This window comes from Westerdykella ornata, assembly GCF_010094085.1.
Source record: "Westerdykella ornata strain CBS 379.55 unplaced genomic scaffold EI97scaffold_2, whole genome shotgun sequence".
Lineage (NCBI taxonomy): Eukaryota > Fungi > Ascomycota > Dothideomycetes > Pleosporales > Sporormiaceae > Westerdykella > Westerdykella ornata.
The window spans coordinates 1,293,812-1,318,978 of NW_022986852.1; the positions used below are offsets into that span (position 1 = coordinate 1,293,812).

A 25,167-nucleotide genomic window follows, 5' to 3' on the forward strand; every position below is an offset into this window, starting at 1 on the left:
CCTACGCTGCTCTCGGCTTCCCAACTCAAGTACCCTCCTCCTCCCCTCCTCCACCCCGCATTGTCCTCAGCCTCAATTGTCTCCTCAATCCAAGACCCCACGCATCCACCAACACCTTTTCTGGCGCTAGAGTCCTATAATGAGCGTGAGTCGTGCCCCTTCTTCCTCTCCACTCGGCCCTGGCGTGTCACGAGGCGCGCCTGTTCAATGTTGCATCCCGTCTCTCCCCACGCGCCCGTTTGCTAATGTAATGAGCAGGAGCACCGACTGCCGTCCTCCTCGCGACCACCGTTATGCTGAAGACATGAACTCGGACATTGGCCACTGGCAGCCCGGCCAGCGACAGTCTGATGTGCATTGGCTTCACCACCATTACCCTCCCGAGGTACCCACCTCCCCGCGCTCTCCCGCAATGGCAGCACCACCACGACTGACCGATGGACTGCAGCAGACGCAGCTCGCGCACATCCCGAAGACACGCACCAGTCCTGTCGTCACCCGGACGAAAGTGGCCCGGTATGGCTCCCAGTCGAGCACGCAGCGACCGTCGTCGAGCGGGGGAGAGCACATCATGCTGCCATATCGGTTTGCGCCCCCGCGAAGAGCAGAATCCTACTCGCACCCTACTCCGCTGGAAGAGTTCCGCAGCTCCAGACGGTGGCCACCCCAGGGTTACCGCAAGGATGACGCCCTCACCCCCAAGCAAGCCGAGGAGATTATATGCCCTGGAGCGTCCACCTTCAAGGGATATTGGGACGAGATCGAGCATGCGCCGCCGGGCTATGTGCGATACTATGCCGTCATGGAGAGCGAACACCAGGGCAGGACAGATCGGGCGTCCTTTCGGCATACCGCTTACCGGGACATTTCCTTGAACATGACGGGCGCCACCGATACCCAATTCCCCTGGCTGTCGCTGGAGCAGCCCTGCATGGCATTTGCCTTTGGGAAAAGCGCAGGCACGACTACTCTCAACTACTGGGTCAGCAAGTCCGGGAGCACCCATCCTCCGACCAAGTTTGCGGGCAGCGTGAAGCCGCGCAAGCTGAAGCTGCTGCAGATTCTGGACCGACTACGGCAGTTGGAGAATGGCCTTGAGGATGTCAGTAGCGAACCTTGCCTCCGGCACCGTCTTTGGTTCTTATGGCCTAACGTGTGGAATTGCAGGACCCTGACGAGCAGTACCGGTACCTATATAGCACTCTCATCGAGGATCCAGATCGCTACAGCGAGAAGCCGCACTTTGGGACCGAACAGCAGATCGCCGACCTCATCACCGTGCTTACCCATCCCAGCTGGATCGATTTCTCGCAGCCCAAGAATCAGGTGGTGGCAAAGTTCTTCGATTCGCCGGACCAGCACAAGAAACAGGAGTTTTTCCATCAACTGCTTCTCGCAGCGGAGCTCCATCTGCGAATCCACTCCAACAATCGCAGTGACAAGGCGAAGCGGAAGCTCATCCTACAACTGCCCCCGACTATAGCGTGGGATCTGGCCGTGGCCCAGCGCTGGCTGGAAAATATGACGATTACGAAATCACGAACGTCGCATAGCCAGAGCACATTCAGCTTTGAACTCACGAGCAAGAATAGGCAGAAGGAGGCACTGAGGGTGTTTGCCGAGACGCTGAAATGGCCGAATATGGACGAGTTGGAGTATGTTTTGGACGAGAAGGATCCGCAGGAGAGACCGCTGGAAGACCGCTCTGCAGACGCCATGTCCTGGTTCTCGGGCATTATCCTCCCCGGAAAGACCCTGCCGTGGCTCATCATGAACAGCCTGATTGACTGTGACCGCGACACGGGTGAGGCACTCAAGTATCTGACGCATATGCATCCTGCTGCGGGCTTTCAATACCGGGCCAACACATACTGGTCGGCAGACTGCATTGTAGGCAAAGTTTTAGGAGCGGCGCGAGGGGTGAAGCAAGTGGCAGGATGGATCGGCCCGTGTATCTACAGTCCGCAGTTGAAGCGCACCGAAAGTGTGCGAATTCGGCAGCTCGAGCCCAAGGATCCTCGACTGACGCCGAAAGATGTCGAGAGTATGGATGTGCGATCGCATCCCCTAGGCCCAAGAGACACGAGTTACCCGATTGACGACTACGAAGTCCCAATGGCGGATAGGGAAGATGTGACGGACCTGATTCGCGTGGAGAAGCTGGGGTTCCAGCCGGCGAAGGAACAGCCGCCAACGAGGCAGGGTGCAGGCGCACCCTTGACGTTTGATGCGGCGATATACTTTGCCTGCAGAGGGAAGAGCTGGCCCATGAGACTGAGGTACAACGTGGACTTTGTCAACGCCTTTCCCTGTCATCAAGGTCCGCATGGTAAGGCATTATTCGGGTTTGGTGTGGAGCTGAAGCTAATGAAACACGCCAGTGCTCTTCTACGACTTCTCTTATAAGGCCATCAAGATCGATGGCGGCCTCGTGGACCTCAACGACTGGGATCGCGAATCGGGTCTCGTGTCCCGGCATCGCTCGCGCGGGCGTTCGGCATCCCCCTCGAAGCACTCGAGCGCCCTCGCCACGACCCGCTGGTCGGACGCGGCGGAAGAAGAGGAACTCGCGCACATGCGCGTCACGAAGGTGCTGGCGATCGAGGCGTTGGGGGTGAGCGACAACGAGGTGTTTGCGCGGGCGTGGTGCGCGCATCACGGGCACAGCGCCATTGTGGCGAATATCAAGGAGACGTGCATGGCGTGCGCGATTCGAGAGGCGTATGCGGCGTGTATCTCTGTGGTGATTTTCACCGAGGGCGGCAAGGAGGAGGAGAAGGATAGGGGGGTGTATGATGGGTTGGCGGAGAGGTGAGGGGGTTTTTGCTTTGGGTTGATGCAATTGGGCGGGCGGTGTGTCCCTTATGAGGTATACGGCGGGGAATTTATGGGGGATTGCATGCAGCACTCTGTTCTCTTGCTTATGGGTGGGCTGGAGGCAGAGATCGGCGTCTGGGGGTGTTTTCCATCATGGGGATGGCATGTCATGTGTTAACGATACCTTACGTAGCATGAGTTATGAATGTATGAATCTGGAATTCTTCGAAGTATGCATGGACCTCTAGTTTGTGTGAAGCAACAAGTAATTCGACAGAATTAGGGGTATTCTGTAGATATTAGATATCTGGGGTGTCACGAATGTAGAGAGATGGTATTATAGATCGTTATAAATGTGGTGGGTAGGTCGGTCTTGCCAATGCCATGCATGCATCGTCACCACCCACATCTTCCAAAGGAAACCAGGAACCACTCCACAACATTGAACACATCTGGGCCTCCACCATCGGACCACCTCCGAGTTGCACAAACCCCGCGCGCCGTTTCCGTGTAACCATAATCCGTACCTATCACGCACCCGAGGCCCCTCAGGTCCCGCGGCCGCCGCAGCTTGTGGCGAAAGCTGGGGAGAGCTCCTCCGCATCTACTTGTACTGTATACAACATTCGACGCATAGATCTATCTGCACCACAGATCGCACCACAGCACAACGGCGCACAGGGCCTGTAACCCCGTACCTCCTCTCGAGCAGCGCAGGGCTCCAATAAATCACGGCGCAACGAGCGCACACACGGCGTTAGCCTCCGCGACCGACGGCCCCTCGTCTCGTCTCATCTCATCCGTCCGTGTATCCCACCATGGCACGGTCCCCGCTCCTATCGGCGTTCGAGGAGCTGGCGAACCCGTCGACGCTGACCGCACAGCTCGACGCCCTGCGGACCATCAAGAACCAGATTGTGGGCCATGAGCAGAGGAAGGAGCTCGTGGTGCGGCATGGGGTCGTCACGGCGCTGGCCGGGATCCTGCGAGCGGAGACGAGGAGAGGGGGCAAGAGGCGGTATATGGAGAGTCGGAGTGGGCAAGTTGGGGATTCGGGGGATTTGGCCATAGAATGGGGATCCGAGGAGGAATTGAGGTACCAGGCGACGCTGGTGGTGGGCAGTTTGGCGAATGGTGAGTGGGATCACAAGAGCCATAGGCAAATGGAAGACTGACCACTGCGGTATCAATAGGTGGTCCAGCGTTCGTCGCTCCGTTACTCGCAGGGAACGTCGTACCTCCTCTAGTGGAAGCCCTGGATCCTACCGAGACATCGTCGCAGCTGATCACCGCTACGCTCCGCACGCTCAACCAAATTGTCGAAGCGGCCGCCCACGAGAAGTCCCGGTTCGACGCTGCGGAGGGCCCGGTTGCTTCCTCTCTACTGGATACCATGCGCGGATACATATACACGGAACCCGTCATGAAGAGCTTGTCCAAGATTATGTCTCGCAATCTCCTCGCGGCCCAAGTGGGTCACCAGGCGATCTCGCTGGCTGCGAAATTGGTCGCGAAAACCTGCCAGGAAGTATCCGACCGGACGCTCCTGGTAGAATCCGGCATTTTGGATCAGCTCGCGTCATACCTTGCCGGTGCGGCGGCGGCAGATGCTCCGTGGCTGAGGACAGAAGTGCGCACGTTAACAGCGGAGGACGAACTACCCAACATCCATCTGGCACACGTCATGGACGCCATCGCTGCCATCATCAAGGATTCGAACTATAACACGGCTCGTTTTGTCTACGCCCAACATATCCTACAAGTCTTCGGATTGGCCTGGGATGGCGAAAACGAAGAAGAGGTAGCGCAGTGGACCAAACTGTCACCTCGTCTGCACACTTTCCAGAACAAGTCGGATGCCTACACCAGACTTTGGCCGGCTCTCAAGCCATCCAATCTCTCGAGCACCGACGAGACTGTATCCCACATCCTCCGCCTCGAAGGGCGCACCTTCGTGTCTGATGAGCCGGAGACGCCTCTCTTCATCTGGCTGACGGCCGTGGCGCGACGGAGCGACTTCCGAACCCGCGCATCGGCTTGCTGGCTTCTGGCACTACTGAACAAGACGAGTGAGAAATGGGGGCTGGGCGAACCTTCGCGGATAACGAGAGAACGGCATTTTGCGCTCCTCGTTGTACCCTTGATTGTGGAGATGATTAAGCAGTTGAACGCTGCGTCTACAGGTAGCAAAGGTAGCACTCGATTCATGCCTACGTCCGAGGACGAACGCCGGTACCTCCTAGAGCGCTCGATGCTCACACTCGCCGAGCTTGTGGTCCGTAGCAAGACGCAGCAGAATGCAGCGTATGAGGGAAAGGTTCTGCCTGTCCTGTTTCACATACTGAAGAAGTCGTTCGATCCTGTTCCTGTTACTTCTAAACGGCTGTGGTCGCCTAAGATGGCGCCTTCACAGGTTGCGAATGCTGTGGCTGATCAGGCGTCGTCGACGCTTGGGAGTCGGGGTGTGAATCTGGATGTTCTGCACGCTTTCCGGTGCAGGGAACATGCGCTCTATGCGTTGGCGGCCATGGCGGAGTCGCAGGATACCATCAGGAAGGCGGAAATCGAACAGGGCATCATGAAATACATTGTCGATTCCATGGTGCCATGTACAGCGAGGTCCAGCGCGGGTGATCCGTTTGAAGACACGGACGGTTCGACGGTCTCGATGAAGGGAGGAAATCCCACTCCGGTGCTGCTTGCGGCGTGCAAGGCGGCGAAGATGTTGACGCGGTCGGTGTATCTGCTCAGAACGAGTCTGATCGATGCGGACATCTCGGTGCCGTTGAAGGAGCTGCTGACGTATCCGGATACGAGGGTACAGGTTGCGGCGACGGAGGCGGTGACGAATCTGCTGATGGATCTTTCGCCTCTGCATGATGTGAGTGCTCTCACACTTCATGTCGAGCCATCTTTTCTATTTCAGCAATCCGAACTGACACCATGCAATAGAAGCTCAAAGAACCCGGTCTCAGCAAGATACTGCTTGAGCATTGTCGATCCGCGAACTTTGACCTCCGCCTCGACAGTATGTGGGCGCTGAAGCACCTCGTTCTGAACTGCCCGCTGCCTGTAAAGATGGCCTGCTTCGACGGGCTAGGCGTGGGCTACCTCACACAGCTGATCAGTGGAGAAAGTGCAAAGGCGGCGCCTACTTTCGGTATGGGGGTGTCCAATGCGGCGGGAGAAAAGGTCGACATACTGAACAGCGTCGCCGACGAGCCGGAGATGGATGTAGACGAAGCGCCCGTTAGCGACGACGGGGACGACGATGATGACGATCCCATGGCCGACAGCATACCGTCGATGCGCCGCCATCCACATTCCGGAAGCAGACACCTCACCGCCGCCAACATCCGCGAGCGGCTCCAGCAGATCAAGGCCGAAGAGCAGGACACGCGGCTCACGGCCGAACACGAGGCCATACGGCTCCAGGAGCAGGCGCTCGACTTCATCAGGAATTTCATGGCGGACGTGAAGAACCCTGGAGAAGTCATCGAGCATGTCCTGCGCAGCTTCGGCCAGTCGCGCTTCTTCGACCTGCTCGACCTCACACTCCGGCCCAAGGGCTCACCAGCTACGACGTCGCCGTACTCGTCGTCTCCAGCACAAGCACGACAGACTCGCAGCTCGACCTGGGCCCGCAATAGCAACAGCAACAACAACCATGATCCATCATTCCCCGCTCCGTCCTCGACCACCCATCCAACCGCGGTCACGCAAGCCCGGCCCGCGACACCCGTGCCCAACTGGCCCGTCTACCCACCGCACGAAATCCTCCACTCGACCCTCATGATCCTCGTGCACATGGCCAACGGCTCGGCGCGGCACCGCACGCTGCTCTGCGGGCAGACGCCGCTGCTCCGGCGCGTGCTGGTCCTGTTCGGGCACCCGCACCGGCAGGTGCGCGCCAATTGCGCGAGTTTTCTAAACAATCTGACCATCGTGGAGGATCAGGCGGATGTCGAGGGTGGGGTTTGGGGGGCGAGGGTCCGGGTGTTGAGGGGGTTGGGGTTCGAGGACAGGGCGAGGGGGTTGGAGGGGGATGTGGATCAGGATGTTAGGGAGGTGGTGAGGGTGGCGGTGGATGCTTTTGGGAGGTTTGGTGGTGGGAATGGGCAAAGTGGGGAGGGGGGAGGGAGTGGTGGTGGGAATGGGGGGAATGCTGGGGGTGGAGGAGGAGGGAATGGGGGAGGGAGGAGTTCGGTGAGGCAGGGTTCGTGGGGGGGTATGTGAGGTTTGCGGTTTTAGAGAGGGCTGGACAGAAAGAGAGGAAGGGGGAGAGGGAGAGAGCGAGGGGCGGACGGCAGATGTGTCTGTGTGTGTATCATCAGATGGATGTAGGTTATCCTGGTGTACGGGTACGTACGTATATTCTTTTGGTTTTGGTTTTTGCATTGATTGTCCAAGGCCGTGCAAATAATATTGGGAAATAGTGTGTACGGATAATCTAATCTTATACAAATACAACTCCACCAGACTTCCATCCCAAGTACAAATGCGTTAACATGTATACGTTTACATATAGTACCTGCATCTTCTGCCCCAACATGCCGCTCTACCGCACGTATTTCGCGGGCAAGTAGGTAGGGATCCTCGAGTCTTGCGGCGCAGCTTTCTCGCTATATCGATGAAACTTACCTAGTCTACATAGGTAGGATTTTTTCTGGCTTTTAGATCTTGTTATTAGTAGTACGTTGTGTACAGGGGTGCAACAACAGTGAAACTGCGAGAGACAGAGCGGTGTGCTACTTTCCTTGCAATGAAGGGGTTTTTCTTGCGCCTCTGATTACTTAGAACAAGCTCTCATGCAAAAATCTACGTAGGGCTTTATGAAGTTGTGTCAATTGGATTGCGCTGAACGGGTTCTTCAAACTACGGACGAATCGCATGACGTTGTTCCCTTTGTCTACGTCAAGAGGCAGTGTTGAAGCTTCGAGTCGTGACTGTCCGCAAAACATCGAACAATCTGGTGCACATGACAAATAAACACAGACACACCTCTCTGAGTAAGAGGACTACACGTCGAACAAGGAAATGAGATCTTTGCCTGCGAGCTGGAAATAGAATTACACAGAAGCCATGTCCCTCCAATCACCCGCCAGCATGAAGCCTCCCTCGAAACCCCGCATGCTCGGGGTATTAGGTAGACTGAACTTTTTATACAGGTTTGGGAGTTTTGCCGACGAGCGTCTTGGGCACATATGGCCGAATGATTCCCGCTTTCTACCCACACATCTATGCCTTCTCGAGTTCCGCCAGAATCTTCTCACCCTTTGCCTTCGCCGACTCAAAGTCACCCACCATGTAGAAAGCACCTGATTCATATTAGCGCCTGAAGGTTCGAGAGTGGAGAGTGCGCAACTTACCCTCAGGAAGGTCATCACCCTCGCCGTTCATGATGGCCTTGAAGGACCGGATGGTGTCCTTGAGGTCGACGAGCTTACCCTCAATACCAGTGAAGACCTGAGCCACAGTGAAAGGCTGGCTCAGGAACCTCTGGAGCTTGCGGGCACGCTCGACAGTGAGCTTGTCGGCTTCCGAAAGTTCGTCCATACCCAGAATGGCAATGATATCCTGGAGCGACTTGTACTCCTGGAGCATCTGCTGAACACGGGTGGCGGTCTGGTAGTGGTCCTCGCCGACAATACGGGGATCCAGCATGCGAGACTTGGAATCGAGGGGATCGACGGCAGGATAGATACCCAACTCGGAGATACCACGGGACAAGACAGTGGTGGCGTCCAAATGGGCGAAGGTGGTGGCAGGGGCAGGATCCGTCAAATCGTCAGCGGGCACGTAGACGGCCTGGACGGAAGTAATGGATCCCTTCTGGGTCGTGGTGATACGCTCCTGCATAGCACCCATGTCTACTGCGAGAGTAGGCTGGTAACCGACGGCTGAGGGAATGCGACCAAGCAAGGCAGACACCTCGGAACCGGCCTGAGTGAAGCGGAAAATATTGTCAATGAACAGCAGCACATCCTGGCCCTCTTCGTCCCTAAAATATTCGGCGATAGTAAGCTGGTTGTCTCTTTGTTAGTTACTGTTCGCAAGTCGGAAAACGAGCTGAGGTTCTCCAAGTACCGAAGCACCAAGTTGGATCACGGAGTCGGCGCAAGCCCATTGGCGGCAAGTTGATACCGGAAAGGAAGGCAGGAAGGAGAGAATTGGGAAGGAAGGAAGGGGCGGGGGTAAATTAACTTACACCAGTAAGAGCAACACGCGCACGAGCTCCGGGGGGCTCGTTCATCTGACCGAAGACGAGAGCGACCTTGGATTCACCCTCGAGCTGAATGACGGAGGTCTCCTGCATTTCGTGATACAGATCGTTACCCTCACGAGTGCGCTCACCGACACCAGTGAAAACGGAGAAACCACCGTGGGCTTTGGCGATGTTGTTCTATCCAAGTCAGCGTTCTGTGCATGCATCAAGTATGGAAACGCCTACAATCAGCTCCTGAATGAACACAGTCTTGCCGACACCAGCACCTCCGAACAGACCGATCTTTCCACCACGGGCATAGGGGGCCAACAGATCGACGACCTTGATACCAGTGACGAGGACCTCGGCGGTGGTCGACTGGTCAGTGAACTCCGGAGGGTCGGCGTGAATGGGGGCCTTCTTGGTGTGCTTGATGGGGCCACGCTCGTCAATGGGGTCGCCAGTGACGTTCATGATACGACCGAGCGTTCCGGGGCCGACGGGAATCATGATGGGGGCGCCAGTGTCAGTGGCAATGGAACCGCGAACGAGACCCTCGGTACCTGGAACGTCATGTCAGCGAGATTCTAACGAGCACGAAATGATCTGTCTCACCGTCCATGGCAATGCAGCGGACGACGTTCTCGCCCAGATGTTGCTAGATGCCATCAGTAAAGATCCTTGCTGGCATAAGGCTTGGCATCCTTACCGCAACTTCCAAGACGAGCTTCTGGTCACCGTTCTTCGTCTCCAAGGCATTGAGAATGGGCGGGAGCTGCTCCGAGTCGAACTTGACTGCAATATCTAGTCAGCACGTGTCCTGGTGCGCGTTTTGGTGATGGATGTCGCGATGGCTCCGTTGCAGCACTCCAAACCGGACGCCTGGAAAAGCTTTTCGCGGAGCCATTGAACACCATTGACCACGAAAGAAAAGGGTGTCGCACCATCGACGACGGCACCAATGACCTGGTGAATCCTGCCATCGCGAGAGGAGTCCGTGGATGCGTATCTCGCAGCGAAGGCCGGGGCGAAGGACTTCTTGATGGGCGCGAAGCTGCGCTGAGCAAAGCGAGCCTGCGAAGCCGCCCGGAGCGACCGTTGGAAGCCGCTGTTTCATCAAGTCAGCGCATCTTCCATCGTCAATTGGGCTGTTGGAGCGCATTGCATACCTCTTGAGCATTGTGACGACGATGGGGAAGGTGGATGTGTGAGTATGGGGGTGGATTGGAAAGAGGAAGAAATGGCGCTGGCAGATGCCCTTTCCTCAAGAGCTCGGCAACGAAAAAAAGGCGCTAACCCGTTTGGGGTTGACACCCCTGCAACCGGCGATGGGAACGCAGCTAGATGACGGGAAACACATCGCTTCTTCTCAGTAAATGCCCACTTCTGCTTTTAGTGCTTTGCTACTCATGGGTGCAGGCCAGAATACAGTCAAGCCCTCTCCAGAGTGTGCAGTCAGCGCCCATCTAGCACTCAGTTCGATTAAACAAGCCGCAAGGCGGGCGCATCGGCATACTGGACCTTACAGTTGGCCTCCATCTGAAAGAGCTCCACTCATAGCATTATAAGGAGGTAACTTTGAGGCGGCTGTTGAAAGCTGTAAGTAGAAAGCAGATCAACAAAAAGGCGAACGAAAGATGCAAGTCGAAAAGGAGTGGATGAGAAGCCAAAGGAGCTGGCCCTCGTATTTCCGACACAAGTAGGATTACCCATTCGGCTCGATTCAAATGATAACCAGCTGATTTCTGAAGAAGTTTCATATGCAAGTTTCGTTCCTTCACGTCGAGTTAGCACGGGTGAAAAACCATAGTTCGGACGTGTAACCACCTCGCCTGGGTAGCGCCCACCGAGGACCCAGCAATCGAAGAGTTTTGAGGAAGTTTTACCTTTTTCGTCAAGGGGAGCAAACACTTTGTAAGCTCAGTTATCCATGAGAGTGAGAGCTCTTATCCTCTCAAATGCGTTGACAGCTGACAGTAATTGCAGTGCATGGTCACTGGCATCCACGTAGACTGAAATGTGTAGCTATATCGAGGATGTAAGTGCACACTGGTAAGCGAATTTCGTTTTCATTGACGTCTAATATCAAGGGACAACTGTTTCCCAATCGGCACATCACGCCCAGAGTCCCATTCGCATACGCACACTACCTGCAATGCTCAGAACACACCAGTTACAAGGTCTCCTCCAGTGCAAGGACCTGAGTATGGTCAGCGACAGGCACGGCGCGTTTGCATATGGAAACTTACAATGGCGGTCCGGCTCGGGATGTACACCTGCAGGAAATTCTTCCTGTCGTTCCATGCGAAGGGGGTCGTGAAGAAGCGCGTGCTTTCGTCAATGTTTCCATGCCCACCAAAGCTCTTGTTGTCCGTACTAAGGACGATCCGGTAGGTGCCCTCCTGTTCCACCCCGACGCGGTAGTCTGTATAGCTGTTGGATGGGTGCCAGTTGAAGATCCACAGAAGGCCCGCTCGTTCGAATACAATGACCTTGTCACCCTCGTGCTTCAAGCTGACATAGGCCTGGGGTGAGTGGAGCCAGCCATACTTCTCTTCAGTCCATTGCATCTTGCTGTCGAAATCATTGAGGAATCTGTACCGCAGAAGGTGGTCGTCAACAAGGTTGAATTGTCGGCGCGCGTAGTGGAAGCTGTTATTGTTCCCTTCCCTAGGAAAGTCCAGCCATTCCGGGTGTCCGAACTCGTTTCCTTCAAAGTTCAGGTACCCTTCTCCGCCGAGGCCATGTGTGATGAGGCGAATCATCTTGTGCAAAGCGAGGCCTCTGTCGATGACCGGAGTTAACTCGGAGAGCACTGACATGTTGGTGTACATCTCTTTATCGCAAAGCCAGAACAGGAGCGTCTTGTCACCAACGAGACTGCATCGTTAGCTGAAGATTAACGTGGGAATAGGAAGACATACGCTTGATCGTGACTCTCAGCATACGCAATGGTCTTCTCCCCATGCCGCCTATTTGTCAGAGTGAAGACGAGATTACCCATATCCCAATCAATGTCCTGCTTCTCCTTCAGCCACTTAATGTACAAGTCCGGAATGGCCATCGCCAGCCTGTAGTCGAAGCCAATGCCACCTAGGGCAAATGGAACGCAAAGTCCGGGCATGCCAGAGACATCCTCTGCAATCGTTATGACGTTGGGATACAGCGTGTGCAACATCTCGTTGGCTAGAATGAGATACACAAGGCCTTCTTCATCGACGGCGGGCCCGAAATATTCATGATAGCCGCCAGAGAATCCACTATCGCAGAAGGTTAGTCATCCAAGAAGCGCGCTGAACGTGAGAGCGACGTACGTTCCGATGCCATGATGCGTATAGATCATGCTAGTCACGCCATCAAATCTGAAGCCGTCAAACTGGTACTCCTCCATCCAAAAGCGAAGATTGCTCAGCAGGAACCGCAACACCTCGTGATGCCCGTAATTGAACAATCTGCTGTCCCACAGCTCGTGCTGGCCTTTTGGACCTGCATGGAAGTAGTGATGATCGCTCCCGTCGAATTGGTTGAGCCCATCCAGGACGTTCTTGGAAGCATGGCTGTGCACCACGTCGAGCAACACGGTGATACCCATACCGTGAGCAGTATCGATCAGCTCCTTCAGGTCGTCCGGGAGTCCGTAGCGACTGCTTGCCGCAAAAAAGCTATTGATTTGATAACCAAAGCTCGCATAGTACGCGTGCTCCATGATGGCCATCAATTGAATGACATTATATCCTAGATATTTGATGCGAGGGAGAACATTGCGAGTGAACTCCTTGTAGGTAGCAACCCGCGGCTCTGGTGAGGATATACCCACATGCGCCTCATAGATACGGACGCTCTGCGGTTTAGGCGGCCGCTTGTTTTTGAAGACGTATCTCTGCTCCTTTGGTGGGTTCCAGAAGCGAGCATCGTAGACTGGCGACACGCTCAGGTCCTGGGTCACGCGGGTTATCCAAGCGGGTAGGCGTTCTTGACGAGCGCTGTCATTTGGGACGACAAACGACACCTTCCCATGAGTTAGCATGAATCCGAGCTCGTAGTGAAGGCTGGATAACAGAATACGCACCTTTATCTTGGAGTCGTGGGGTATGGCCGGTTTGCCATCTTTGCCAGGCACTACCACCTCGAAAACACCAAATGCGTTCTTCTTCATTGAATGGGATTCCCTATCCCAGTTGTTGAAATCGCCAATGAGATATGCTTTCAGAGCATTGGGCGCCCATTCGCGGTACACAACATCGCCGTTATCCAGTACATTGAACCCGAATCGTTCGTAACCCTAATATCGATCAGCCAACCATCGTTATAATGGACGTTTGGGGCATCTTACTCTAGAGAATTTCTCCAAGCCTCCCTCGGTCTTGTCAATGGTTTGGATCCATTCCTGAGCCTTTGCGTAGCGACTGCGGAGGCCGTCTTTGAAGGGTGCGAGATATGGATCGAGCTTGACGATACCTGTGAAAACAGGTCAGATAACTATCAAAGGAGCATTGGAAGATATGCGTACCAGTCCCGTCATTAGGGACATCGACCGTTTGGTCTGCTGCCGGATTCGCAACTGCTTCGGACATGATGCGGGGTGTTGATGGGGCAGAGAGCAGAACTGAGGGGAGCAAATAAGCTGTGTACAATCTGAGGGATGGAAGCAATTGGTACGTCATTCTGTGCTTTACATCAGATAAAACACTCTCCAGCCACATCACACAAGCCGCAGAGTGGCTCCGACTCGCCACCCGCTCCACTCACCCCGCATTGGGGTGATAGCTATCTACAATGTGTCATACGCCATGGAGCTCCGAGTTCCAACTCTCCTCCTCGGACACTCTCCCAACCCTCCCTCATCCCTTGCCAGAATGCGGCGATTACGGGCCTCCTCCTTTTCCCTGAGGGTCTCTCCTCAAGCGCGCGCCTCCTATCTTGTCCTCTCCCGCATCAGCCGCACCTTCTCCATAACCGCATCGCGCCCGTCCCCGGGGGAATACCGCCGCTCCGACTTCAGCGGCCAGGGATACACATCTGTTTATGAGCCTGGACTACCTCCAAACGGTCCACTCGGTGGCGCTTCTCTCGTCGGCCCTCCGCGTGTGGTTCCGAGCAAGCTCAAAGAGCATCTCGACAAGTATGTCGTCGGCCAGGAGCGCGCCAAGAAGAAGCTTTGTACGGCTATATATAACCATTATCAGCGAATACAGGAGCTGCAACGGCTTGAGGATGAGCGGGCGGAATTGGATGCGCAGGAGCAGCGCCAAAAGATGGGGCACCGGCATCCCATAGAAGGTAGTTTCCGGCGTCCGCATTGGCCTCCCATACACATGCGTTGTACACACGGACTGAAAGCGAACAGACGAATACCCGGGCCAGGAGCAGACCGTCGAGTACCATCCTCCCGTCACCCCCTTTCCAGAACCAACTCCGTCGCCCATCGAGGCACCACTGCCGGAAGATCGCGGACAGTTGGGCATACAGAAGTCGAATGTCCTCCTACTCGGCCCGTCCGGCGTTGGCAAAACATACATGGTTAAGACCCTGGCCCAAGTTCTGAACGTACCTTTCAGCGTATCAGCTTGCACGAGCTTCACTTCAGCCGGGTACATTGGTGAAGATGTCGAAGCTTGTGTACAGCGTTTGCTTGCCGCCGCAAAGTACGACGTAGCTGAAGCGGAGCGAGGAATCATATTCCTGGACGAGATTGACAAGATTGCAACAGCAAAGGTGAATCACGGCAAGGATGTAGGCGGCGAGGGCGTCCAGCAGGCACTTCTCAGCATAATTGAAGGAACCACCCTGCAGATCCAGGGCAAGGCCGAAAGAGGACCAAGTGGGCGATGGCTGGAGGGGCCAAAGAGTCCTCCGCCGCCAGGAGCTGGTAAAGAGACTTACACAGTCCGAACGGACAATATCCTTTTTATATGCGCGGGCGCTTTTGTCAACCTCGGGAAAATAATACAAGATCGGATAGCCAAAGGCAGTATGGGGTTTGGAGCTGCAGTACGCTCATCCAAGCCCGAGTCCGGCGTTCACGAAACTTTGGTAAAAGGCGACGATGCCCTCTTCAAGAAACACCTCCCTTTCTACGTTGCGCCAGATACATCCCCTGCGGGGCGCGTCTCCAAGTCACTACAGACCTTCAACCTGCTTGACCTCGTGGAGCCCGCCGACCTTCAGAAGTACGGCATGATCCCGGAGTTTCTCGGGCGCATACCGACCTTGTGTGCGCTGTCTGCGCTCGATGAAGACGCTCTCGTGCGGGTCCTCACCGAACCGCAGAACAGCCTTATTCGACAGTATGAGCAGTTGTTCCGCAACTCTGGCGTGGAGCTCCGCTTCACCACCGCATCTCTACGAGAGATTGCGAAGCGCGCGCTTAATATGGGGACAGGTGCCCGGGGGCTACGTGTCGTGCTTGAGCGGATGCTGGAGGAGTCCATGTACGCGGCGCCAGGTACGTTTGATCACACACCATGCCACCCCTTTCTCATCAGTCGCTAATATTGCCGCTTCAAGGCTCATGTATCAAGCACATCCTCATCACACGCGAGGTCGCTCAGCTAAAAACGGCTCCTCTCCACTTTGAACGTGGCCAATCGCGGAGCTTCTACAATACGTGGAATCACGAGGAGGCATTGTGGGAGGACGAGATACGCCAACTGACGGAACCCGACCATCCCAGTTCTTTCCAGGAATACAGGAAGCAGGGCCTCATGGCTGGTGCGGGCGGCTGCATGTAAGTAGAGGGAGACTATCATGACGGGCTGATTTCTCTTGAGCTGGCGTTCAGGGCTTGGAATATCATAATGGGCCGATCGGGATCAAGCAGGTTTTTATACCACTACTCAATTGAGGGTTTTCGTAGGAGGCTCTGCTATGTCCATTGTAGATTGTCCGCGTAGTCGTTGGAAAATACGACTCCACTGTATATATTGTTCATTCGCATATGTCTCACATATGACAATGCTATCATCAAAAGGCAGCGAGACGGGGCACCAACACCTGAGGGTTCATGATCGACAGCTTCAAACCAGAAGCTACCTTCCAGTTCAGCCCCGATGCAACATATCTGATATCGGAAGGCCTCGCTGCCCTTGCCTGCGGCATTTCCCGTTGGATGAGTGGTCAGGAGGCCAGAAATCTTATTTCACTGTGCCGTCCAGGCTTGTCCGGGAAAGAAAAGGGATCAGAGTCTGGCGCGTGTGCGGAATGCCTTCCGCGGGTTTCTTCGTTGGGTGAGGCGACCACCACCAACAAAGTGATGTTTTCAGAGCGGGAGGGTCGTCGGAGATGCCACAATTGAGACTGTATCGGTGAAGAGTTGGAACGAAGTGGTGAGACCAAAGAGTGCTGGGTCATGCATGGAACCTGCATGAACTTCTTGCATCAATGGATCAATATGGACTTCGTCATTCCCCCCTCTCTTCTACTGTAAGAATGGAACTGAGGCAAGTAAGCTACGCGGCTGTTAACCATCTATGAACATGAACTTGCACGCTTTCGAGCATCCAGGGGGTTGAAGGTCTTTTGTCTTGATTCTGGCCTGGGTCTTGGAGGAGCGTCATGGTGGAGAATTTACGATTTCCGAGCCATTTCCTTCATAGAGAAGCGATTCAGAAGCACATGCTCCGAGAAGACTTCGCACTGTTTGCAAGAATATCACTGTATATTTGATTGCCCCGCTTTGTCGAGGCATGAGTGACTGCTCATTGCTGGAGTGACTTCGCCCGCTGGTATCATAGGTGGCTGAAGACCATGAGCTTTCGGAGAGAAATTACAGTACCCACGCTCCGCATCATTCGATAGATGGCGTCGCGCTTCGCAGCGGAGGCTAGGGTTTCTAGACAACTTCAGAATCTCAAGTCTGCCTTCACTTCCGCTGGAAGCCCATCACACACGGATAGGCAAATGCCTTACAAGTAATAAACTGACTCCCTAGTCGGCGTGGGATCAAGAACTGGGCTGGGCAAGGAGATGGGCACTGGGCTCGCCTTGTTCTGACATCTCTGGGGAAGCAACACTGAGCGGTATTGGAAGGCTAGTGCGAATAAGGAGTAGCAAGCAACTAGATCATTGGAGATAGTGAATTTCAAGTATAATCTTCATTACGATCGTTTCTTGAGTATAGAACAGGTGATGGGAGGTCCGAACTTCTAAGAATTCGTGTGTCTGACTTGGTTCGTGGTTATTTTGTTGGAGATGAACTTGGGTCCATAGACTCAAACTAGGGACACGGAAGTTTCGTCCTAGTTCGATTTATGCTATTTATTTGCATGTGATCCTTAAGGTGAATGCGTCTATGTGGATTTGAATTACACCTTGTCTTAACAAGATAACGTCTTCATTTGCAATAAGCTTTCGAAAAACGAAAAGCGCATGAATGGGCATCAAAGCAAGAACCCGAGAGTGATGCGGACATGAGATCTGTCGCCTGGTAAAGTCATCCGCATATATGAGAATGCAGCAAACGCATACGATCGGAGAAATGGCTCGGGACGATCAACCACGCACCACGCAAATGAAGCTGCATGGACCTGTGGTGGAGCCTTATCTCCAAACCTACCCTCTTGTGGGTGTTTGCTGCTGCGGGTTGAGCATGCACGAAATTCCCCTCACACGGCCCCCAGAGTTCAAGATGCGGTGCGTTTGTTGGGTGCAACTACGGCTCAGCAGTGCGAGGTGTTCTGTTACACGAAACGGTGCACCCACCATCGCATCTATGTATGGCTGCGGCACAATCGGTCGGTCTCGAGTCTCGACTGTCTTGCCATGCAGACCAGAGTATGCCTGTAAACCATTGAACGTACCCGTTCCCTCCGAAATGGTGGCAGGGTGTTGGTGATACCAACGCAGGGGTCGCGAAGGCCCCTCTCTGTGCGGGGTCCCTTGGTGCAGCGGGAAGGTGATATGGAATAGATTAAGTCGGCTGCCGGAGGCCGTGTGTTAAGGAAAAAGAAAGCATTGTACTGTTGGTATGGAGTGCCTGAATCTCCAAATGCGGTGTCTGTACGGTATGTATCTAGGACCTAAGAGTGCGTCTGGGTATCATCGGGAAGCAATTGGTGGTGCCCCAGGGTGATGGTCGGCAGTAATGGCAGCCCGTCCAGATAAGGGGCCATCCCGCAAAGTCGAGCTAGCGACAAGAGGAGTAGATTCAATTTTGAGTTTGGTTATGGCCCATCTATCGATGGGCCCTTGAATCCTTGCGGTAAAGTCCGACGTCTGGATGATGTGCAGGAAACCTAATCTCTGACGCACGCTAGAGAGACACAAATGTCTCTCAATTGCTTGCATGCCTTCATCTGCAGAAGCAGGTTGCTAGTGGGGCCACTCTTGCCGTTTCGAACAAAGTACACGAAAACTGCTTTCTATATCGGGCGCCTGGATGGTGGTTGGTACGTGGTAGTAGTCTGCAAAGTCCTAGTGAATGTCGCAAACTCAGTTTATACATGGTCGGGGAACTAGGCTTTTTTCTCCTGCAGCAGGGGATGGAGTCTCGACACCAATCATTCGAGCGGCCATTTGGGGATCTATCGGACCGATTGCCAAGGGGAAGGGGGTTCACAGCCTGCAGGGACATTGACATCATTCCATAGTTGCGTTGCCAATATTTCGTGAATGGGTCCCGTCGTGTCAGCACTATCTACCTATACAGTATATGGTAGGGCAGTCTGCGATGGCGACTTGTTGCGCGGTCGCCTGTGCCTCCATTGCATGGTGCGCTTGTTATAACTAATAATAGTTGTATCGCGTTCGAAAATTTTGCATTCCAGGTCCAGAGACGAACTGCGGAGAACGGATGGCCCGTCCCGTACTGGGCGAGGATTAGAACTGTAGCCCATTCTCGCGAGTAGTCTGTGAGCACCACTAGTAGTACCCTAGGGTACTGTTAGACGATGGCACTGTGAATGAGGGAGTGGAGACTGCAGAGATCGAATCGCCACCACCACCACCACCACTACCACCACAAGCATGGGTAATAAGGTCGTGGCTGCACACTTGCCCTGCTCCTTGGGCTGCACGCCCAGCACCACTCCGGCCAGTTATCGACGAGGGCTGCGAGCAGCAGTTTCTGTTACGCAGCAAAACGCATGCAGCGCGAATCGAGGCGAGGGCGGACCGGAGGACAGAAGGAGAGGAAGAGAATTTTCTGGTGCCCTTACCCTTAACCCGCCTGGGCAAGGGTTAAGTCCCAATGGCAACCTTGGAAGCCGCCTGCAGAGCGGCATTGGCTCCGCTGCGACTGCAAAACCGCATTTGCTGCAGGCCACTTGCGCCGCCACGCAGCAACGGGTGCGCACGGTGAATCAAGCAGCCACTTTTTTATTAGTGTGCATCTTCCTATCACTATCGCCCTGCTGAACGGTCTGAATCTATCCATGGATCGTGGATGCGGCGCATCTGTATATGGATAGCACAGAACAGGCCCCCCCAGGGATCCATCCTCTCTGTACTTGTAGCGGTATATTCCCCAGCCCCAGAACCCACTCTGCTTTCTTGTTGATCAATTGAGACCCCTCCTCCCTCTCGTTTCAAACCACGCTCTTTCGAACCTGGCCTACCCGATTTTTCACCTCACAATGACCTTTTTGTAACTGCCGAACCTACTCTCCATCCTCTCGCTATTCCTTCGCTTTCAGAACCGCTGCGCTGCCGCCGCAGTTCGAACAATTGCGCCTCTGCTCGCCGTCGCTCCTGCCTTCTTACGTTTATCATCTTTCTGATGCCTAATAAAAAGTGAGCGGATACTACAAACTTCGCTCCAGTTTAGGTGCCGCTCGGACCTCTGGCCCCTGCCTGGAGGTCATACCCTAGGGTACTCTCCATGTCTCCCCGCCCGATTAATTGAATAAAACTATCAGAGAACAACTGTCCTGGCCTTACAGAATTTTTGCCGATGAGTATTCGACCTCTAAGATTCAGAGGCCGTTAAAGCGTCTACAACTGTAGTCCGCTCATCTGCTCTTGCAGCTCGTTCGAACATTTGCACGTCCGACCACGACCAGACGGCTACGAACGGCCTTACTGGGCATCCTGTCAAGGGAATCATGGCGCAGCCCTCCTACCGTCCCGGAGAAAACTTGTCTTTGGATCTGAACGAGCTGTATCAGTTCCCAGTCCAGGACTCGGCCATTCAACTCGCCGTCCAATCGCCAGTGGGCATTGTTCCCTCGTCCAGCACCACTTCGCTCCAGTCGCAGGCGTCTCTGCCACCCTCCTTCCCATCCGTTCAGATAGGGGGTCTGACATTAAAGAGGATTAAGACCCGCCCTGAGAAAAATATCACGGTATCCCTGTCATTGGTGGGTCCTCACATAGACTTCTCCTGCGTACAGTTCAGTCAAAAGCATCTCAACAGACGCCGTCTATGGGCGGATGACAGGATGCGCCTCAACAAACAAGCAAGTTGCATCGTCATGAGCGTCTACGTGACCACATACTCTTTTGCGTCAACGAGTGACGGTTGGGAGAGAGCTTGCAAACGTGCCAGGGGAGAGGAACCAATTCCTTCACGGGACGCCACAACTCCCGTCGCTCAGCTCGACGACACCGATCCTGCCCATCCTCGAAACGGCGGCCAAATCCTCCCGTGTGAGCGATGCATCGATCGTGAACGAAAAGAAGTGTCACGCACCAAGAAGAAGAAACCCCCGGACAAGCAGATGCTCGAATACGACACGGAGAGGATCCTGGTAATCAACGCAGCCGAGTATACCGACGTGACCACGAACCTGGACGGCTCCAAGTGGCTCACGTTCAACATGCGGGTTACTTGTTGCTGCGGCCATCAGGGGGAGAAAGGGGAAGGGGGTTACGTTGCCTTTTTCACCTTCAGAACAACCGACGGTCTGCTGCTGAGCCAGTATGTCTCGGCACTTCTACAGGTTAGTTCGAGTACGGATCAGGACAACAGTCTGGGCTCCTCCAAGAAAGCAATGATACATGCCGATGCGCAGCGTGGTACGGACCAAGATGCCGCCGCTGGGGGTCTCGAGAAACCGAAGATAGCCTTCGAGGCCCAGCGCATCTACCCCTCGGGACCCTCTATTGACCCGGAATCGAGTTGGAGACCCAGCAATACTTCAAAATCCTTCCGCCCGCGGCCGTCCACGCTTCCCCCGACGCCGCTCACGAACGACTTCTCACTCCCGCAGACCCCCATTGCCGCGTACTCGGTCCCCCCAACGCCCGTCCGTGAATGGTTTGTGACGCAGGACAATCCCATGGGACAATTCCACCATGCAGGGATGGAAGGCACAACGGCACAATTCGATGACGCCTTCAAGGGTTCGACAGGAGAACTGTTTTATCCAGGCACCATGCCTGTCTTTGCAACACCAGTCATCGGCGATGCCTTAGCTGCCCCTGGAGTACCTATGTCTAGCATGTGTGGACCAATGGGTAACGCCCTCCCTTTAGCTCAAGGTCTACAGCCATTCACGGATGAGAACCTCTGTCGACAAGGCCTCTGGGGTATTCAATCCAGTGAAGGTAGAACGGCTGCCACATCAGCATTGTTCAGTGTCCAGGAATATGACGACGCTGGACTGTGCGGTCAAGACCGACAAGCCAGTGACGGCCAAACAACTGCCACTGCAGACCTCACCGGTGGCGATACACCTCAGTGGGCCCAAGCTTTTGCGGAGAACAAATATCCTCAGTGCCTCCAGCATATGCAGCTCGATAACCCGGGGCCGGCCGTCACATTGGAGTCATTACCCAGCGATGACTCTCAGACGATACGAAACATGCACCCAGCAGAACTGCAAACTCTACAGACTTCACCTCAATCTGTTTTACAAAGTCTCGCAGACGGTGCTCAAGTCCCTGCCCTTGCATTCGGTACTGATACCCACGGCTGTTCCCGCTCTCGGCCTTCCCACGAACAACTCCCACGCATACAGACTCGCGGACTGCCTTATCCCAATATAAACTTGCTAAACCAACGCCGAGAGAAGCGGTCCAGCCATCCGCACAAGACACCCGGAGTCCAACTTCAAGCTGGAGTTGCCGTGCAGCCAAACGGTGGCCAACTCACGCTTGCGAACGATTCCTTCGATCCGAATCCCACAATCTCTCAAACCGTCTTCGACAGTTCTGCCACACCGCAACCAAATGAGCTAACCATGTCCGGTACGGAAACGTCTCACCAGTCGAATAGCATTGTCTGGGCCGATGCCAGGTTGACTCCGCAAGGTCTACCGTCAGGGAATACAATGCAGGCCTTTGCGCAGTCCAATATCCACTCTCAGGCCGAGGATACCGCGCTGCTGGACGCTTCGACGGGTCTATCGCATTTTAACGGAGCGTTTACAGCTAACGCGTTATTGTCTCCACCATCCTCGCAGCCTGTTCCGGAGGATCCGCAGCTTCGCGATGCAACGACTTCTCATCAGCTAAGTCAGACCGTGCCCGAGGGTCCATGGCTGGCAGCACTTCCGACGGGGCCAGCTCAACATAATACAGCCTTTTCTTCGAGCATGGTGTTCGCTCCGCAAGCAGCAGAGTCGACGAATCAATGGCAGACCTACGGAACTCAGAACGGCACACCCGCTTCCATGTACTGGAATACGATGACCTAGTGCAGCCATGTGCTCTCATATAGGGCCATATACGGGATCATTCACTGCCTTTGCATTCAGCAAGGACGAGCTTAAAACAGGCCAGCTGTATGCCATATGCCACACCTTCACAGGTATATGGTCAGTTATGTATTTGGCCACGCTCACCCTACCGCCATATGCACGCCTTATTGCATTTCCTTGTTAGATGCATGGAGCGCCCAGGCGTGCTGGTTGCATCGTGGACATTGTATCTTCGAGTCCGGCCCCTCCAGACGTTGACGCAAACATCCATTGGGATTATGAAGGCCCGCACTTATGTCACCGTCTTTCCATTCCCTTCTTGCCTGCGTGTATAATTGAGGCGAGTGAGGAGGGGAAATTCGGAAAGCGGACACGGTGCTATAAGCTGTGTCGGTTCCGCGCATGGCTGGTCAAATCTGTCATTGCTCGGTGCATAATCGGACAAATCCCACATTCGTCCATCTACCTTTCTTATCTTTACTTTCTTAAAAGGCGTTGGTATATAGGGCGAAGGGAAGGGTAAAGGAACAAAAACCAAGGTCTGGTTTGGTATATATGTGTAATTCGCGGATGGGGGCAAAGGGGGTGGCATGGGATTCATTGGCATTGCGACGGATAATGGAAATGAATAGGGAAAGTGAATCTGAATGTGGATATGAATGAATGATAGCGCCTCTGTATCTGGCTCTGGAGTACGCGGAACGAAAAGGGACAATTCTGAGATGCGCGACTGAAATATTTGGCAGATATGTCACGTATGAATGGAGTTCATGCCCCAATATTCAAAGTGGCGAGCTCAGCCGAGCTTGGATAAGTGATTGAGCTAATATATGATTGTGCCGTTTATACCTGGATGTTTATATCGTCATGTAAAGAGAGTCAAGCAGCAAGCCGTGATGCTCGAACAGCCCACATGCATGACTGTGCAAACTGACGTTCCATTTGCACCTGTGCCACACGCTTGCTTGATGTGGGCTTGCCTCAGCCTGTCCGAAGGAACTCCCGGCTTTCGCTTCTGTACATCTACACAAAATTACTCTGCTCTGTAGACATATTCCTCTTGAATATACCTCCTACTCTTGCTTATCTTAATTCTCTTAACGATCACAACTCATATGCCTGCGGCAGCCTTCGAAGAACCCTGCAATCAGAACCTCATAGCCATCGCCATCTTCAGGAAAGTTCATCTCCTAACAGAACTGTTGCGAGGAAGGTGCCTCTTAGCAGTGCCGATATTCAACCTATACGCAACGAAGCCAAAATATATGCCATATTGAGCGACCATCCTCGCATCGCGAACGGCCTTTCGAAGGGAGAAATCGAGATAAACCATGTTGACATCGAATATTACCCTAACGGCGACCTCTTGCCCTAACTTGAAGAAGAATGAAGGCAAAATCTCAGCTTCTCGTCGAAAGCTTTGGTTTCGGCAGATCATTGAAGCGATCGAGAAGATTCACATGCATGGTGTCATACATTCTGAGCTCTCGCTCCACCAAATTTTTCTAGATGGAGACTTGAACGTGCGGCTCGGCCATTTCAATTCCGCTCAATATCCTGGGCAACCCGCGCTTGGGTATGAGAAAGCCACTCACTGCTTGCCGAGGGATTACGAGGCGCCGAACACGATCTATCCGGTCAGACTTGTTTGCGCTCGGCTCTACGCTGTATGAACTTGTCACCGGCAGGGTTCCTTACGGCGAATACGGCTCCGACGAGATTCCGGACAGCGATGCCGTTGTGCGGGAGGGCTGGATTTTCCGTCAACGCAATGCCGATCGCTATGTTGAGGAGCTTTATGCCAAACGGGTCTTCGCTGATGTATCTATATTCGGCGGGGAGATTATTTTAGGCTGCTGGAAAGGCGAATTTTCTTCAGCAAGCGACGTTCTGGCACGGTATGATGGATTGGTCAGCGACTTCGATATGTGAATCGGGTACGATTGTCATAGTAAAGCTCCTCACTCCTTGGTTGTGAATCTCAAGACGATTCTCGACTACGTGGAGATCCAAAGTCAAAATGAACGAGGCCATCGAAGAGGCAACTAGATGAAGCGGTCATTTAGCGCCATACCAAAGGTACGAGCCATTATCGAGAAGAGGAAAGAAGAAGATTGCCTTGGCAAACACTCCGTTATAAGAAGAAAGAGAGAGAAGAGTTAGGGGTGGATCCGGAGTGGAAACAGCAGCAGGTGCAAAATGAGCCATGGAGAACCGGTACATATATGGATAGGTCCCGCAAGGTCCCCTATGTTAGTGTTCTGGTTTTCCGCAGTTCAATCAAGTCAATACACATCAACCGATGCCAATGGTGTCTGAATCAACGCCCTGCAGCACCCTTCTAAATAATTCTATTAGCAGAACATAAACACGTGCATCATGCGCACAGATTGTGTAACGTTACTTCCCGAGTTACCGTGACGGGAGATTCCGGTTACCGAAATCGATACGGACATTTAGGTACTCTTTTCGCTGCTGCTGACCGCTATTCCCACTTTCTTTCTCTAATGTTTACTGTCCCCCACAAACTCAAACCGGTGTTGCTTGTTGCTGTGCGATTTCTCCACT

General features: G+C 54.0%; 5 protein-coding genes across 5 annotated transcripts; 4 read left to right on the top strand and 1 right to left on the bottom strand.

Moving 5' to 3' along the window:
• Window positions 1–43: 43 nt before the first annotated feature.
• On the top strand, window positions 44–3,037 carry EI97DRAFT_430094 (uncharacterized protein). Its single transcript, XM_033797596.1, has 5 exons — window positions 44–145; window positions 259–385; window positions 449–1,102; window positions 1,168–2,329; window positions 2,382–3,037. The coding sequence occupies exons 2-5, from the start codon at window positions 305–307 to the stop codon at window positions 2,813–2,815; spliced, it is 2,331 nt and encodes a 776-aa protein (XP_033657885.1). The 5' UTR covers window positions 44–145; window positions 259–304; the 3' UTR covers window positions 2,816–3,037.
• A 175-nt stretch (window positions 3,038–3,212) lies between these two features.
• Window positions 3,213–7,606, top strand: EI97DRAFT_498549 (ARM repeat-containing protein; the record flags this gene model as incomplete). Its single annotated transcript, XM_033802560.1, has 6 exons — window positions 3,213–3,951; window positions 4,011–5,698; window positions 5,770–7,045; window positions 7,228–7,252; window positions 7,346–7,399; window positions 7,525–7,606. Exons 1-6 carry the CDS (start codon window positions 3,636–3,638, stop codon window positions 7,604–7,606), a joined length of 3,441 nt encoding a protein of 1,146 aa, XP_033657886.1. The 5' UTR covers window positions 3,213–3,635.
• A 14-nt stretch (window positions 7,607–7,620) lies between these two features.
• On the bottom strand, window positions 7,621–13,664 carry EI97DRAFT_498550 (alpha-glucan branching enzyme). The gene is made up of 14 exons (XM_033802561.1): window positions 13,533–13,664; window positions 13,356–13,480; window positions 13,092–13,304; window positions 12,337–13,031; window positions 11,947–12,282; window positions 11,272–11,902; window positions 10,549–10,619; window positions 9,967–10,130; window positions 9,732–9,817; window positions 9,638–9,680; window positions 9,269–9,585; window positions 9,026–9,220; window positions 8,187–8,841; window positions 7,621–8,135 (listed from the first exon to the last, which is right to left on the bottom strand). Exons 1-14 carry the CDS (start codon window positions 13,594–13,596, stop codon window positions 8,056–8,058), a joined length of 3,675 nt encoding a protein of 1,224 aa, XP_033657887.1. The 5' UTR covers window positions 13,597–13,664; the 3' UTR covers window positions 7,621–8,055.
• A 214-nt stretch (window positions 13,665–13,878) lies between these two features.
• EI97DRAFT_369338 (P-loop containing nucleoside triphosphate hydrolase protein) lies at window positions 13,879–15,753 on the top strand (the record flags this gene model as incomplete). The annotated part of the gene is made up of 3 exons (XM_033795183.1): window positions 13,879–14,302; window positions 14,370–15,467; window positions 15,530–15,753. 3 exons carry the CDS (start codon window positions 13,879–13,881, stop codon window positions 15,751–15,753), a joined length of 1,746 nt encoding a protein of 581 aa, XP_033657888.1.
• A 4,308-nt stretch (window positions 15,754–20,061) lies between these two features.
• Window positions 20,062–24,531, top strand: EI97DRAFT_455249 (uncharacterized protein; the record flags this gene model as incomplete). Its single annotated transcript, XM_033800625.1, has 2 exons — window positions 20,062–22,574; window positions 24,288–24,531. The coding sequence occupies 2 exons, from the start codon at window positions 20,062–20,064 to the stop codon at window positions 24,529–24,531; spliced, it is 2,757 nt and encodes a 918-aa protein (XP_033657889.1).
• Window positions 24,532–25,167: the final 636 nt, after the last annotated feature.

What these genes read in the sequence shown, in the direction of transcription:
- EI97DRAFT_430094 (XM_033797596.1), top strand. Translation starts at nt 305, where the DNA reads ATGAACTCGGACATTGGCCACTGGCAGCCCGGCCAGCGACAGTCTGAT. An exon ending in TGGAGAATGGCCTTGAGGAT is followed by an intron (nt 1,103 to 1,167) that starts GTCAGTAGCGAA and finishes GTGGAATTGCAG; the next exon opens with GACCCTGACGAGCAGTACCG. An exon ending in CTGTCATCAAGGTCCGCATG is followed by an intron (nt 2,330 to 2,381) that starts GTAAGGCATTAT and finishes GAAACACGCCAG; the next exon opens with TGCTCTTCTACGACTTCTCT.
- EI97DRAFT_498550 (XM_033802561.1), bottom strand. Translation starts at nt 13,596, where the DNA reads ATGTCCGAAGCAGTTGCGAATCCGGCAGCAGACCAAACGGTCGATGTC. An exon ending in TGTCCCTAATGACGGGACTG is followed by an intron (nt 13,481 to 13,532) that starts GTACGCATATCT and finishes CTGTTTTCACAG; the next exon opens with GTATCGTCAAGCTCGATCCA. An exon ending in CTTTCAGATGGAGGCCAACT is followed by an intron (nt 10,131 to 10,548) that starts GTAAGGTCCAGT and finishes TTGATGAAACAG; the next exon opens with CGGCTTCCAACGGTCGCTCC.